Raw genomic sequence first — 12,585 nt, 5'->3', positions numbered from 1 at the left:
TAAAGCACGTCCGTCCTGACTACCTGTCAGCAGGAATATAACCCTATTTGTAACTAAGTTACAAAGTGATATACTTGAGTCTTCTGAGAGTAAATTTTATGTCTTGATTGAATTTTCCAGCTTTCCCTCCCTAGCCCCTATACTCAATTGCCAATCCTTTGTTTTACAAACAAATGACTTGATTTGAAAACAACTGACACGGATCGCAAAAACAGAACTTCCGTAATCAAAGAGAACGGCAAGATACGGTTGGTAAGAAAACAAACAAACTTAAAACAGGTCCTGCTGTGTTGGACATCACATGTCAAAAGAATCAACGACGAATTTCAGTTGTAAAACAACAAGACTTGCTTGCACCAGCTGATTTCTGTCGATTCTCTAGCAGCTCAGTGAAGCGTTATGGGAGAATACGAAACACCAGCTCTGTTGATTCAAGATTAATTATAAATGCGGTGGTTTGTGTAAATCAGGGCAGGGTCTTTGACGATCTTGTTTTGCTTTTGCGTTCAATAACATATGAGTGTATTGCCGTCAATATCCCTTTGCTCTGAAAATTTGTTGCTAAAACAAACAAGATAAGGAGCTAAAGTGGGAACGCTGGTACCTGGATGTACGTGACATCAAATTACCTCAGGAGAGTCGACACCATTGCCTCTTAATATCGCCTTAAACATTGGCAGGCGTGAAAGCACATTGAAACTTCTTAACATGGGACACTCGACTTTGTGGCAATTGACGATTCTTTTCACATTTGCGCTTATTTCTATGGTACCGTCAAGACACATTCAGAATTCTCACTCAAAGATTCAACAAGATGCCTCAAAATCTGGAAAACCAGGGGAATACTTGTGGTATAAAACTGACTCTTCGCGAGCAGAAATAAAATTTGCGAGGAGTTTGATAGCAAAATCACGCGATTCAACGGAGAGTGAACAAAGTGGAGCACTTCCTTCTCTCGGAGAGGAGGACATCAGTGGAAGTGCAGAATCTTCGAGCGAGGACACCGGCAACTTACAGACATCAGGGAGTGGAGGCTATCCAACAAGTTACATGGTGGACATTCGAGAAAACACAAATGTAGAGACCAGTTCAGTAGAACCTACTGGCGAAGCTTCATTAGATGAACATAAGGCACCCGCAAAAATTAAACAAGACAGCGAAGAGCAAATTGAAAAATCTCCTGGAAAAGCAGATAAACCTTTAGGGAAAACAACGAATGAACAAGTTAGCAGTGGGAGTGCTTATGGTGAAGAAGAGGCGTTATTGAAAGAAGGCAGTGGTAAAGACGACAGCAATGCAAACTATAAAGAGGTGAAAGTCACGGCACCTGCTGTCGAAAAACAAGTAGTAAACCCAAAGAGAAGAAGTGAAATTTCCCGCAAATCGAGGGTAGAGAAAGAAGATGGTGACAGCAAATACGACAAACTGTTTAGAGATTTCGGGACAGAAGGAGACCTGGATCCGGGCCTTGAAGATGATGACAGTGACTTGGACGACTCTCTGAGCGACGAGGACACCAAACTTTTGATATCTGACGAAGATGAAGACGATAGTGGTGAAAGCAAGAGTTATATAAGCAGACCTGCTGATAAGAGTAAAGTTAAACACAAATCATCGCAGTCATCGAAGACGAAGGAGATCCTCGCCAGACTCGACACTGATGTTTTTAGGGGAAATAACAGCGAAGAACATGAGCAATTTTACAGGAAAAAACATCCAGATCATACAGTTCGTCTTAATAATCATTACGACAAAGTTGCAAACCAAACACTGAGCAAAGAGGGCGATGAATCCAAGGCGTTGAGTCACCACGCTGTCGGTGGGATATTTAATGGAAGCGTAAGCAAAGTGGCTTTAGAAGCAGAATCGATCAAACGTAGTCGTGACGAACATCATCACCAGGGAAAACATGATAACGATCAACCTCGTCGTCATCCTCCTCATCATCATCGTCGCCATGATCGCCATCATCATCATCATCATCGTCGACGTCACCATCATGATAAACATCACAATAAGAAGGGAACTAAAGTACAAAAAGACAACGCTGGAGAAAACAAGGTTGCTGTACATCAGGCAAATTCCAGTGCTTCGTACGGCCAGCCGTCCATATATTACCCCTACCCAGCCCAGTACCCGGCAGTACAGCAGTTGTCCCCTTATCAGTCCTCTGACGCGACGCCAAAGAGCGAGTATGTGTACTATTCATTGCAGAAGGCGGATAATGAAGGCGCCGTGTGTCTGGATGGATCCACTCCTGGTTACTATTTGAGGAAAGGAACTGGTAAGGATACCAGGAAATGGATCATCTATCTGCAGGGCGGGGCATGGTGCGAGACCAAGGAATCGTGTTTGAGTAGAAGTCAAACAAACCTGGGCTCCACGCTCTTCTTAAAATCTCTTGGCAAGCCTGGCGGAATTTTATCGAGCGACAAAGAAGAAAATTCGAAATTTTACAACTGGAATATTGCTTATCTTCCCTACTGCGATGGCTCGTCGTTCTCAGGCAACAGAGTAGATCCCGTGGAAGTAGAAGGATCCCTACTGTACTTCCGAGGATTTCGAATTTTAAATTCCACTATATCTGAGTTATTATCTGACAAAGATCTTGATAAAGCAAGCCATGTTGTATTTTCTGGTACCTCGGCTGGTGGACTAGCAGTTATGCTCCACGCGGACTTTGTGCGCTCTAGACTATCAAGAAAAGTTCACTTTCGCACTCTAGCCGATTCAGGATTTTTTCTGGACACAGGCTCCCAAAAAAGCAAGGGTGAGCGCAAATTCCGAAAACAGATGCAATCTGTTTTTAAGCTTCATGACTGCACAGATGGCGTCCCTCAAAAATGCGTCGAAAAAATGCCCGGAAAAGATCTTTGGAAATGCATCTTTCCACAATACTTTTTACGATATGTCAAGAGTAAGATATTCATTGTCAACCCTCTGTACGACTCCTGGCAGTTGGGCAATATTTGGGAAATTGAATGTGCTTTTAACCCGTATACATGTACAAATAAAGAAGTGAAGCAGATAAAAAAATTCAAAAAAGCCACTTTAAAAGCCATGAAAGAATTCTTGAATAGATCGAATATTGGACTATTTGCGGATTCCTGTATAGATCATGGCCAAGTCGTCTTTAGTAATCGGTGGAACGAGATAAAAGTCAAAACACCTGCCAAGGATTGGTCAATATCATCGTCCTTTATTCGGTGGCTAAAACATCCAAAGAAAAAACTTTTTATCGATGACTATGACTACCCGGCAAATCCAACATGCGTCTCAATCGACGTGGATAAGCGCTCAGAGATCTTAACAGAAGGCTTTTAGCTTCAGAATTTATACATCTGATAAGCTCTGATACATGAGTGAAGTTTGTAAAGGATTGGATTGATGTGTATCTAGTTCACGGGATAACTGTTCTAGATTAATGCGAAAGTGGACTGATTCTGGAGAAATTTTCCGTCCTGGTATAAAAAGTTTTTGTTGTTTTTAAAGTTATATATAATTTCGATTCAGCTAATTTGAATTTGAGCAAGAGAGGATAAAGGCCTTATCCTCCCTTGATGTGAGTCCTCTCCCACTAAGATGGGCGCCGTTCATAAATGTTCGTCTAAGTTCGTAAATGTTCTTCTAAGAGAAGTACGGTAAACACCCGTGTATAAGAACAAATCGATTAAGAACATCAGGCTGAAATTTGGCCTATAAAGCAACATATATATAGTAAGAACCAGTTCAGCCTGATAGACATGTTTTTGTGTAATAAGGAAGAACGAATCGGAATAAGAAGGCAATGTAACTATGGTTGCTGCCAGACAATTACAAAATCATATCAGTTGCCTGGGTGTCTTTAGGATTTTAATCTCCAGCTGACGATCATGTTATGCTGACAGTTTTAATTTATTTATTGATTTACTGATTTGTTTACTTACTTACCTATCTATTTATTATAAAATAATTATGCTAACTAAACCTCTAATAACATGTTATGTGTAGTATTTCTGAAACAAAGTTTAAGAACATATTAAGAACATCTTCAGGGTGATTTCTCACTAAGCACACTATAAATAAGAACTGGATCACCCTGAAGCCCGAAATCTTGTGTTCTTATATGCGGGTGTTTACTATACCTTACAGAGAGTCCAAAAAAATGACTGAAGAACGACAAGGAACATCTCTAGGTGTCTGTTTTAGGGAGGTGTCCGAATAACTGTAGACCTTCGCAAATAACTTTTAACGTTTTAAGGAAGTGTCTTATTTATTGAGATTTAAAGAAAATGACTGAACAACAGCAGAGACAAAGGCTACTGCATTTGTTTAAGGGAGGTGTCTGTTAAGAGAGTTTTAAACGCAATCAAAATAAAAGTAGTCGAGACTCTCAGAAGATTAAGTTGCCTTTTTTTCAGTTAAAGAACTGCGTGTTTTGCAGTTCATTGCACAGTTAGTAAATTTGATCAAATATTTGGAAGAAAAATAACTTGCCTCCTTTTACCTTCTTTCACTTTTTTAAAAGACGTTCTAATTTCCCGTTAGTTATTGTAAGAATATTGCGAATCGATACCGGTGCCTTTAGTTTTACTCTGAATACATCAGTTTATACAATTATTTTTAGACAATTGTGCTAAATGACGCAGTACCGTAAAATTCCGAAAATAATCCCGGGGCTTATATTTTTCAAAGGCCCTTTTTGAGGGGCTTATATTCGGAGGGGCTTATGTACGGAGGGAAAATTGCGTTTCGTAATCGATTAGGCTAGCCTTATAGTTAGAAGTAAATTTACCGTTTTTGCTTTGTTTTACTTTGTATTTGAGGGCAATTTTCCAAGTACAAACCCCCGGGGGGGCTTATATTTGGAGGGGCGATTCAATAGAGGGGTTTTTTTGCGTTACCGGTTTGGGGGGCTTATATTTGGAGGGGCTTATACATGGAGGGGCTTATTTTCGGAATTTTACGGTATATAATTACAGTGATAGACGAACCCTCAGTTTCCTCAACAAAGTTTCTTGTAACGAGTGTAAGCAAAGAGGTACGTTTGTCATAATGAAAATAAACTTGTTTAGACTGATATGTATTTATATGATATGTATATGTATTATACTTTCACCCCTTTTAATTTAGAAGTGATTTGTACGTAACTTCTCTCTGTAACATCAATACATGTCATACATTGTCCAGCAGACAGGTTATGAGATGCACTGATGCATCAGCGAGACGAAGTTATCTTGATATATCCCAGAATTTTCTTAAACAATGTACAGAAACTTGTATAGCAGCCAGAAAGGAGAATTTCTTATCAGATCTTGGGAGTTTAAATCGAACAAGCTACCATAGATTGGAAAACAAAGTGTGAGGCCAAAACAATGAATCAGAATGACGATTCCATTATTTGTAACCGGTTACACCGGTATTTAACTTCGTCTTCTTTCTGTCTCACAATCATTACAATAATTTCTTCGACCTTTATGGAGTTTTTTCTTCAGGGAAAATATTTGGGAGCTTTTTCTAACCCATCGAAATTACATTCAAGTGGAAACAATATATTGAAAATTGCAGTTGCATACAAGACTGAGAAGTAGTGCTCGTGTGTCAGAAAAAAGGCACAAAAAAACAACAGTCCTAGAAATAAAGAATAATAAAACTGACGAGCACGTGCTACCGGAAGCGAACGGAGATATTTTTTGTTGCGATTTCTTATTCGAATTCCTGTTAGAAGTACCTGCATAAGCCCTATAAACAATAGACCTTTCTTTGTTTCTTTTTTTGCGAAATTCTAAAACAAAGACTTAAACACTACTTTCTATAATTCTAAACTGTAAAAGATATCATGATATGTTTGAACTTCTTCCAAAGTGCCTCAGTCTGAGGTCCCGTCCACACGAAATCGCACATTTTTGAAACAGCACTTTTTTTTTTACCCCGATTCCTGTAGGCGGGGCCTTAAACAACTCTGGAGAGATGAGGGTTTTTTAATCGTGTAAAAAAGTATGCGGCTTCAAAACATTTACGGATTCATGTATACAGGGCCCGACAATTCGCCAAATACTATTAGAATATCAGTTATGTCTAATGGAGAAAACAAAATCCAAGTGGCCAATTTGCTTCTTCCTGGTTCTTTTAAACATAGTTTTTAATTTGTATCCAATCAAAAATCGACAGATATCAAAATAAAGTAACTGATTTTATTCAGTGTGCTTAGTAACCAAAACACTTTACTTGAAAAGGAGCAATCCCGGTGATGTTTTGGTTAACGTACCACTCTAATGAAGGCACGCACTCTTCTCGATTAAAAAACACGTGTGTTATGTTTCATAATTACTGGTTCGATTTCAGCTACGTTAAAGAACAAAGGGTTACTGCCATTCTTTCCACAAAGCCCAGACCTTCTGTAGTGCGCTAGCGCCGATCCCGCTTAAAATTCGATATCAAGATGTTTCGGTTATGGTGGATAACAGTGTTCGTTGTTGGACTGACTTTCAATGTTGTGTTATCACATGATGACCTACCGCCCGGCCATTCTGAAGACGAACATGATGAAGAACCAGAAGACCAGGCAGATGAAAATGACCCGGATAAAGAGGAAATAGACGACGAAGAGAAAGACGACGATGATAAAAGCGAGGATGATGAAGATGAAGGTCAGGAAGATGATGGAGAAGACGAAAGTCAAGGAGATGAGGACGATGAACAAGATCATAACAACTTGGAACATGACGCGTTTTTGGGTAAGTATAGGGACTGCATTTACCCTCACGTTTTTTGTTATCACTATAAAGAGCGAAAAGATACTATGGCTACAAGTCAAGATCAAAAACATCAACCTAGTCTACATCTGAGTAAGCACCGAGATTAGTTTTTTTTGTCGTATCGAGTGGCCATACATTAGAATTTCAAAGTGCTTGGTTACAAATTTATGGATTCAACGACTCAATCTTTAAAGGAATCAAATTAGAAAGCCTACGGCAAGACCTGATGGAGGTCTCACTGCTTAAGATATGGCCAAGTCTATGTCTGAAACTGAAATCCACTTTTAACAAATCTTGACGCCCTATCAACATAAGTAGGGTAATCAGTTTTTTAAAAATCCTCGCCTGATACAGCCCATTTGTGTGTTTACTTTAAAAAGGCCCGACTATTCCAGAAATTATACTTTGGTTTCTGGATAGTTAAGAAACTGTGGAAAACGTCTGATAGCACCCCACTACTCAAGCGGTAAAGAAGGTTAGATAAATGCTACTGTTAAACTTGCAGTTTCCATTTAGAGGTGTAAATGAAAAGAAACACATTAGCACCGCCTCCCAGAGACAGCACAGATTTTTCTAATTGAATGAAGGAAGCGCAGTTGTAACAACCAAACCAGTGTATTCCATTAATTAACATATCTTCGCCATTAATAATTCAAAGTTCAATTAACAAGCGTCTTCTAAGAAATAAAAAAATTGTCAGCAGGTACATGCAAGTGCAAATCGTCTCCTCTTTCTTGTTAATTTTTATTTTTAGGTTTAAGGGCACATCCCTTTATTTTCTTGTTGTTTCCTTTTGTTTTACTTTTCTTTTTTTCTTTCCTTTCTGTTCTGAACTCTAATGAATGAATTGAGAGATCACGGTAGTCGAATGCATGAAAATGATATCAGCGCCCTCCTTAGACGCTTCGTTTTTCACACAGAGACGAGCGCGAAACGCGAGTGACACGCGAGTGACTGGTGATGAAGCGCAAGGGACCGCCTTCCTTAACGCGTAAATTTTCATCGAGAGAGAGACTTCTGGGTACAAAAACTAATCACACAAACTCGAGGACTGATATTAAGTGTTTAAAGGGCTGAGTTCTACAACACTCCATTTGAGCCCCTTTGACATTGGAAGTTAAATTTGTAGGCAAGCAGTAAACACTTAAGTTTCGTTTCAAATTAAACATAAGAGTTTTAGCTCTCTATTGATTGACAGTTAAGTAAACACGCACTGAAAAGTATGGGCTGTTTTTATATCGTTGTAGCCAAGGGCGTAAGCGACATTCACACCGGTTAAACGCGCCGTTGCGTTTTAAAAACTAACCTGTGTAAAGACGCCCCCCTCCCCTCAGAAAAAATTCGGGAAGGGGATGGGGGCCTCTGTACACAGGCTATATAAATAAACCCGTCTTTTTCTTTATAAGGGGATAACTACACGGAGTTTAAAGGGCTTTCTCCCGAGGACGCGAAAACGAAATTAGCGCAGTTGATAAAAGATGAAGTGGACCTGAACAAAGATGGCGTGCTAACGGAAGATGAGATCAGGCAAAGATTTCACCTAACCAATAAAGAGTACAGGAAAAAAGAAGTCCTGGAAACCATGAAACAACATGACGAGGGTAGGTTACATGAAAAATTTCATTTTTGTTTAGAATTGGACCGGGATTGCATCTTATATACTAGATGCACGATACCAGCTTAAATAACAGGAAGTAAGTGAATCAGTGAACATAAAACACGATTTACTAATGCCCGGGTCGTAAGTGCGCCAGGGAGACGCCAAGCCATGGGGAAAAGGAGTGTGTTTCCCTTGCGTGCCCGATGTGATGATAACAAAAAAAGTGAAAAAGGAGTTACTGTATAAAAAATAATCAAATATGGTGAATTAGGCAACATAAAAAGATTCAAAAACTTAAAAGGCTTCGATTCGAAAGACAGATTATCAGACCAAGTCTACAAGCTCAGCCCTGATCTAATTTAACAAGGAGAATAGACCTGTCGATTAGTGAAAAATGTTTTTTAGCCTATTAGCTTCTTTAAAAAGGGCCGTTTTTTCACTTCATAGACAAAGATGGTAAAGTGTCCTGGGAGGAATTCAAAAAGGGGCACTATTCTGACGATGGCAAGGACGAGGACAGCAAAGAACAAATGAAAGAAGACGAAGAGAAATTTAAATTTGCTGATGAAGATGGGGATGGCAAATTAGATTTAGAAGAATACATGGCATTCTACCATCCTGGAGTAAGTAATATAGATAATGGTAAAAAGCAATTGTTATTTAGCTATATAAAAGTATTGGCTGATAGTAGAAGTCCGCTCAAGAAAAAAGTGGTTCGTTTATCTCGCTCATGCAGTTATTAACCGAAACGCTTCTATAGGTATGTGAAAAAGGTACCTTCTGAAGAAGGTATAAAAATAGGTGTACCTCTCTTTTTGGTCAACAAAAATGGTATATACTAAAAGAATCCAGAACTCGGGGGTGGGGTGGGGGGGGGGGGGGAGAAGGGGTTGAAGTATTGCTAATTGCATCAAAAACCCTTCACTTGAGTAGTCTACAAACACCATGTTTCTGTCTGTACGTTACACAATTGTTGAAATTATTTCTTAACGTTCCGGTCTCTGTTCTTAATTGCTAACGACCTTAAGCAACGACGAAGGCGACGACTACGAGAAAGTAAAAAAACAAACAAACAAACAAAAAACAATGGGTTCATTTAATAACAACAACAACCGTGAACAACAACAACAACACTGCACGTGCATCACACTTTTTGGTATATGTCTTTGCACGACTACGACATGAAACGTCCTCATTCAACGTTTTATGGAGGACCTAATTTCAAGTCAACGAATTGTTCTTTCTCTTTTCTGAATTCCTCTTTAGAGCAGTATTAAAAGACTATTATTTAGGGAAAATCCCACCGTTGTATAAATTCAAGAGAGTATAAATATTTTCGCCATTTTGCTGTGGTTTGCAGGATAATCCACGGATGGCCGAGTTTACGATTCAAGACAGTCTAAAAAAACACGATAAAGACAAGGACGGCGAGATATCAAAGAAAGAATTTTTAGGTAAGAAAATCTTCCGTCTGGCATTAAAACCCTCGTTTTGCAAAGGCCTTTAAATAACAGAAGAGTAATGCTTAGCAGTCTTAGCACGAAGTACAAAACTTACGTCTCGCTCTGTTTTTTCCATTGTATTGTAGTATTGTAGGGTCTCCAAAATCCTCTTCTTTCAAATGGGGGATTACGAAGCTGTCCCTTTCAATATCGGGACCTTTTGATAGCCTACTTTCTACGAGAAAATTAAAAAAAATTAAACTTCTATGCAAAAGCCTGTCTCGTTGAATGACGGAGGCAAGAATCTGTGGGCGCCCGTGGGCGCTAAAAGGCGGGAAAATTTCGCGGGAATTTCGTTCGCAGCTTCCGATTGATCAAATGCAAGAGATCATAATGATCCCTTGTCAAACGATAATTTAACTGGCTAGAACTCATTTTGATGTGAAAATTTCAGTAAATAATTGTTTCAATATACAGTAAAATATGGTGCTTGCTCTTAAAACATGCCATATCAAATAGGCTCATTATTTCCCGTCTCTTTCCTCAACCTCGCATTAAATATTTCTTTCAGCCACCTTTAGCGATGTCAATGATGACGCAAAAGAAGAAATGGAAAAAGATTTCACCAACAGTTTCGATAAAGACAAAAATGGAAAGCTTGATAAAGAGGAGATGAAAAGCTGGCTTTTCCCGGACGACGATTTCTCACAAGAAGAACCAAAAACATTGATCAAAGAAGCAGACGACAATAGAGACGGAAAGCTGAGCATGGATGAAATTATGAACAACTACAAAGTCTTTATTGAAGATGAACCGAATGATGAAAATCATGATGAACTGTAAAACTAACCTCCGTCCTGCTGTAATCATTTTTTTTAGTTTTAGGTTACAAAATTTCTTATTGCTCAACAGAGACTTCTTACTCAAAGAATAACAAAGTCGATGTCCAATCTCCCCTTTACATTCAAATCTTTATTAAAGCAACGGCAACAATCATTACAGTCACTCTGTAACAAACTATCAACCAGCTTATCAAGACATTGAATTCCATGGAATAAAATCTCTCTGTCTACCCTTTCTTACCATGTAAGTCTTTTTTAGGTATACCCTGAGCAGAAGGGTAAGACAGCTGATTTTCCATATTCCGTAAACCCAGGTGGGGGGGAGGGGGTGCTTTGGTTAATTTTGTTGGGTATGTGCCGCTGACCTCTCTAAGCCCCTACCCCGTTATAGTCTATTCTGTGGCTAATTGTATACCCCATCTTAGTCACTTTTGGGCAAATATGTAATTTTCGCGATCCCAACTTAGTCACTTTCTATATATTTTTATGGATTTAACCATTTTTAGATTGAATGAAGAACACTTTACTTCTCATCTGCAGTATACGTTTGCTAACCCTAGATATGAAGAACTGTCTTACCCCCAAAAATCTGAAAATGTGCGACCCCATTCTATGAGTAACTCTATTGAAAATGCGACCCCATTATAGTTAATGCAGTCATCAACTGCGACTCCATCCAGCGGCACATCCCCATGACCCTGTTATGAGGAAGTACCCCCCCTCCCTGGTCCGTAAACTGCCGCTTATAAGATCCCCACTTAACAGCCTCCCCTGTGTTATGGGCCCATGTAGCTGCAAACGAAAAAATTCATCCCAAGCTCCTCTCTAGCTTGTATTGAAATGAATTCGATTTATTATGATGTTTTGAAGCTTAATTACAAACCAGTAAATGCAAAATGCATTTTGATCAGCACTGCAAAAGCTTGTTTCGATGCGCGTTTTTTATAATATTTAAAATGTCAGCAAAACCACAGCAACAAACCAATGAGTAGTGCTGGATCTTCCCAACAAAAACAAAGAAAAATCATTGACCACTTATCCTGCAAATCAAAAAATCTTATCTACTTAATTCAATGCAACAAATTGAAATGCCAGTACATCGGAGAGACCAAACGCCAACTAAATGAACGATTTGGAAAACACCGCCGATCCATCATGAACCACCAACAACTCAGTGATCCCACTCCTGTCTCCTTACATTTTAATCAAGCTGGATAGAACTGCCCATGATTAGGGAGCTTGATTTTTGGCATTTAGCATCTGCGTATATCTCCACGATGTCGGCGTCACCAGTGTTAGTACTTGCTTTTCGTTTTGGACTTTCCATTGTTTTCTCGTTTGGTGAATTGCTCTTGAGATCTGAATGAGCCACTACCATAACGTTTTAAGTTCTAGTCAGGGAACTATCACTGGGCGTTGGAGCTTCTGCATTCTCTTGTTTTGATGATCGGTCGTTAGGTTATGGGTGTACCTCAACAGTCAAAAAGTGTCGCTTGTGATCGTGTTGTGTTGTTGAAGCTTGTTGAATTTTCTTCTCTGGAACTTGTCTCTGCAAACTCTGAGGGACGTTTTAAGTAAGGCATGACTTGATTCCGCACGCATGCTCCATTTTCTTCTACTTTGCTTAAACCATTTCTCCCTTTGTCAAAGGCTCGTATTCTGCAAGCTATTTCACCTCTGCAGTGGTTGGGATTACGAGGCAGCTGGTGAAGAGATGCATAGGCTGTATGTATATTTCTGGCCTCTTCAGATTCATTCTCAGCATTCTTGCCTTTTGCAGCCCCTCTTGCATTCATACATGGAACATTCTGTTTGACTTGTTGCTTGTGGTTGGTTTTTAGGAAAGCCGTTTTTCCGCAAGGATCTTGAAGAAGCTGTTTCAGGGCACGGCGAAACTTTCGAGCTCTAAAACAATAGATGACTGGATTAATCGCGCTGGTTGAGAATATACAAGAGAAGGCTAG

The 12,585-nt window shown here is 39.4% G+C and overlaps 3 protein-coding genes across 3 annotated transcripts in view; 2 read left to right on the top strand and 1 right to left on the bottom strand.

Moving 5' to 3' along the window:
* Window positions 1–470: 470 nt before the first annotated feature.
* On the top strand, window positions 471–3,341 carry LOC140952874 (uncharacterized). The gene has a single exon (XM_073402322.1). The coding sequence runs from the start codon at window positions 709–711 to the stop codon at window positions 3,322–3,324; it is 2,616 nt and encodes an 871-aa protein (XP_073258423.1). The 5' UTR covers window positions 471–708; the 3' UTR covers window positions 3,325–3,341.
* A 2,981-nt stretch (window positions 3,342–6,322) lies between these two features.
* LOC140952137 (reticulocalbin-2-like) lies at window positions 6,323–10,856 on the top strand. Its single transcript, XM_073401563.1, has 5 exons — window positions 6,323–6,716; window positions 8,144–8,338; window positions 8,785–8,960; window positions 9,698–9,791; window positions 10,351–10,856. Exons 1-5 carry the CDS (start codon window positions 6,422–6,424, stop codon window positions 10,620–10,622), a joined length of 1,032 nt encoding a protein of 343 aa, XP_073257664.1. The 5' UTR covers window positions 6,323–6,421; the 3' UTR covers window positions 10,623–10,856.
* Window positions 10,857–12,093: 1,237 nt separating this feature from the next.
* LOC140953177 (galanin receptor type 1-like) overlaps window positions 12,094–12,585 on the bottom strand; it is a 2,744-nt gene continuing 2,252 nt past the window's right edge. The window contains exon 2 of the mRNA XM_073402677.1: window positions 12,094–12,585. This exon is cut by the window's right edge and continues 180 nt beyond it. Within this exon, the coding sequence (XP_073258778.1) occupies window positions 12,094–12,585 (492 nt within the window).

The sequence above is a fragment of the Porites lutea genome, chromosome 11 (genome assembly GCF_958299795.1).
Source record: "Porites lutea chromosome 11, jaPorLute2.1, whole genome shotgun sequence".
In the NCBI taxonomy this organism is placed as follows: Eukaryota; Metazoa; Cnidaria; class Anthozoa; order Scleractinia; family Poritidae; genus Porites; species Porites lutea.
This window is presented reverse-complemented; position numbering and strand designations above follow the sequence as displayed.

Excerpts from the sequence above, each read along its gene's own strand:
- LOC140952137 (XM_073401563.1), top strand. The coding sequence starts at position 6,422 with ATGTTTCGGTTATGGTGGATAACAGTGTTCGTTGTTGGACTGACTTTC. Across the intron at positions 8,961-9,697 it reads TGGCATTCTACCATCCTGGA|GATAATCCACGGATGGCCGA; the intron begins GTAAGTAATATA and ends TGTGGTTTGCAG. Across the intron at positions 9,792-10,350 it reads ATCAAAGAAAGAATTTTTAG|CCACCTTTAGCGATGTCAAT; the intron begins GTAAGAAAATCT and ends TATTTCTTTCAG.
- LOC140952874 (XM_073402322.1), top strand. The coding sequence starts at position 709 with ATGGGACACTCGACTTTGTGGCAATTGACGATTCTTTTCACATTTGCG.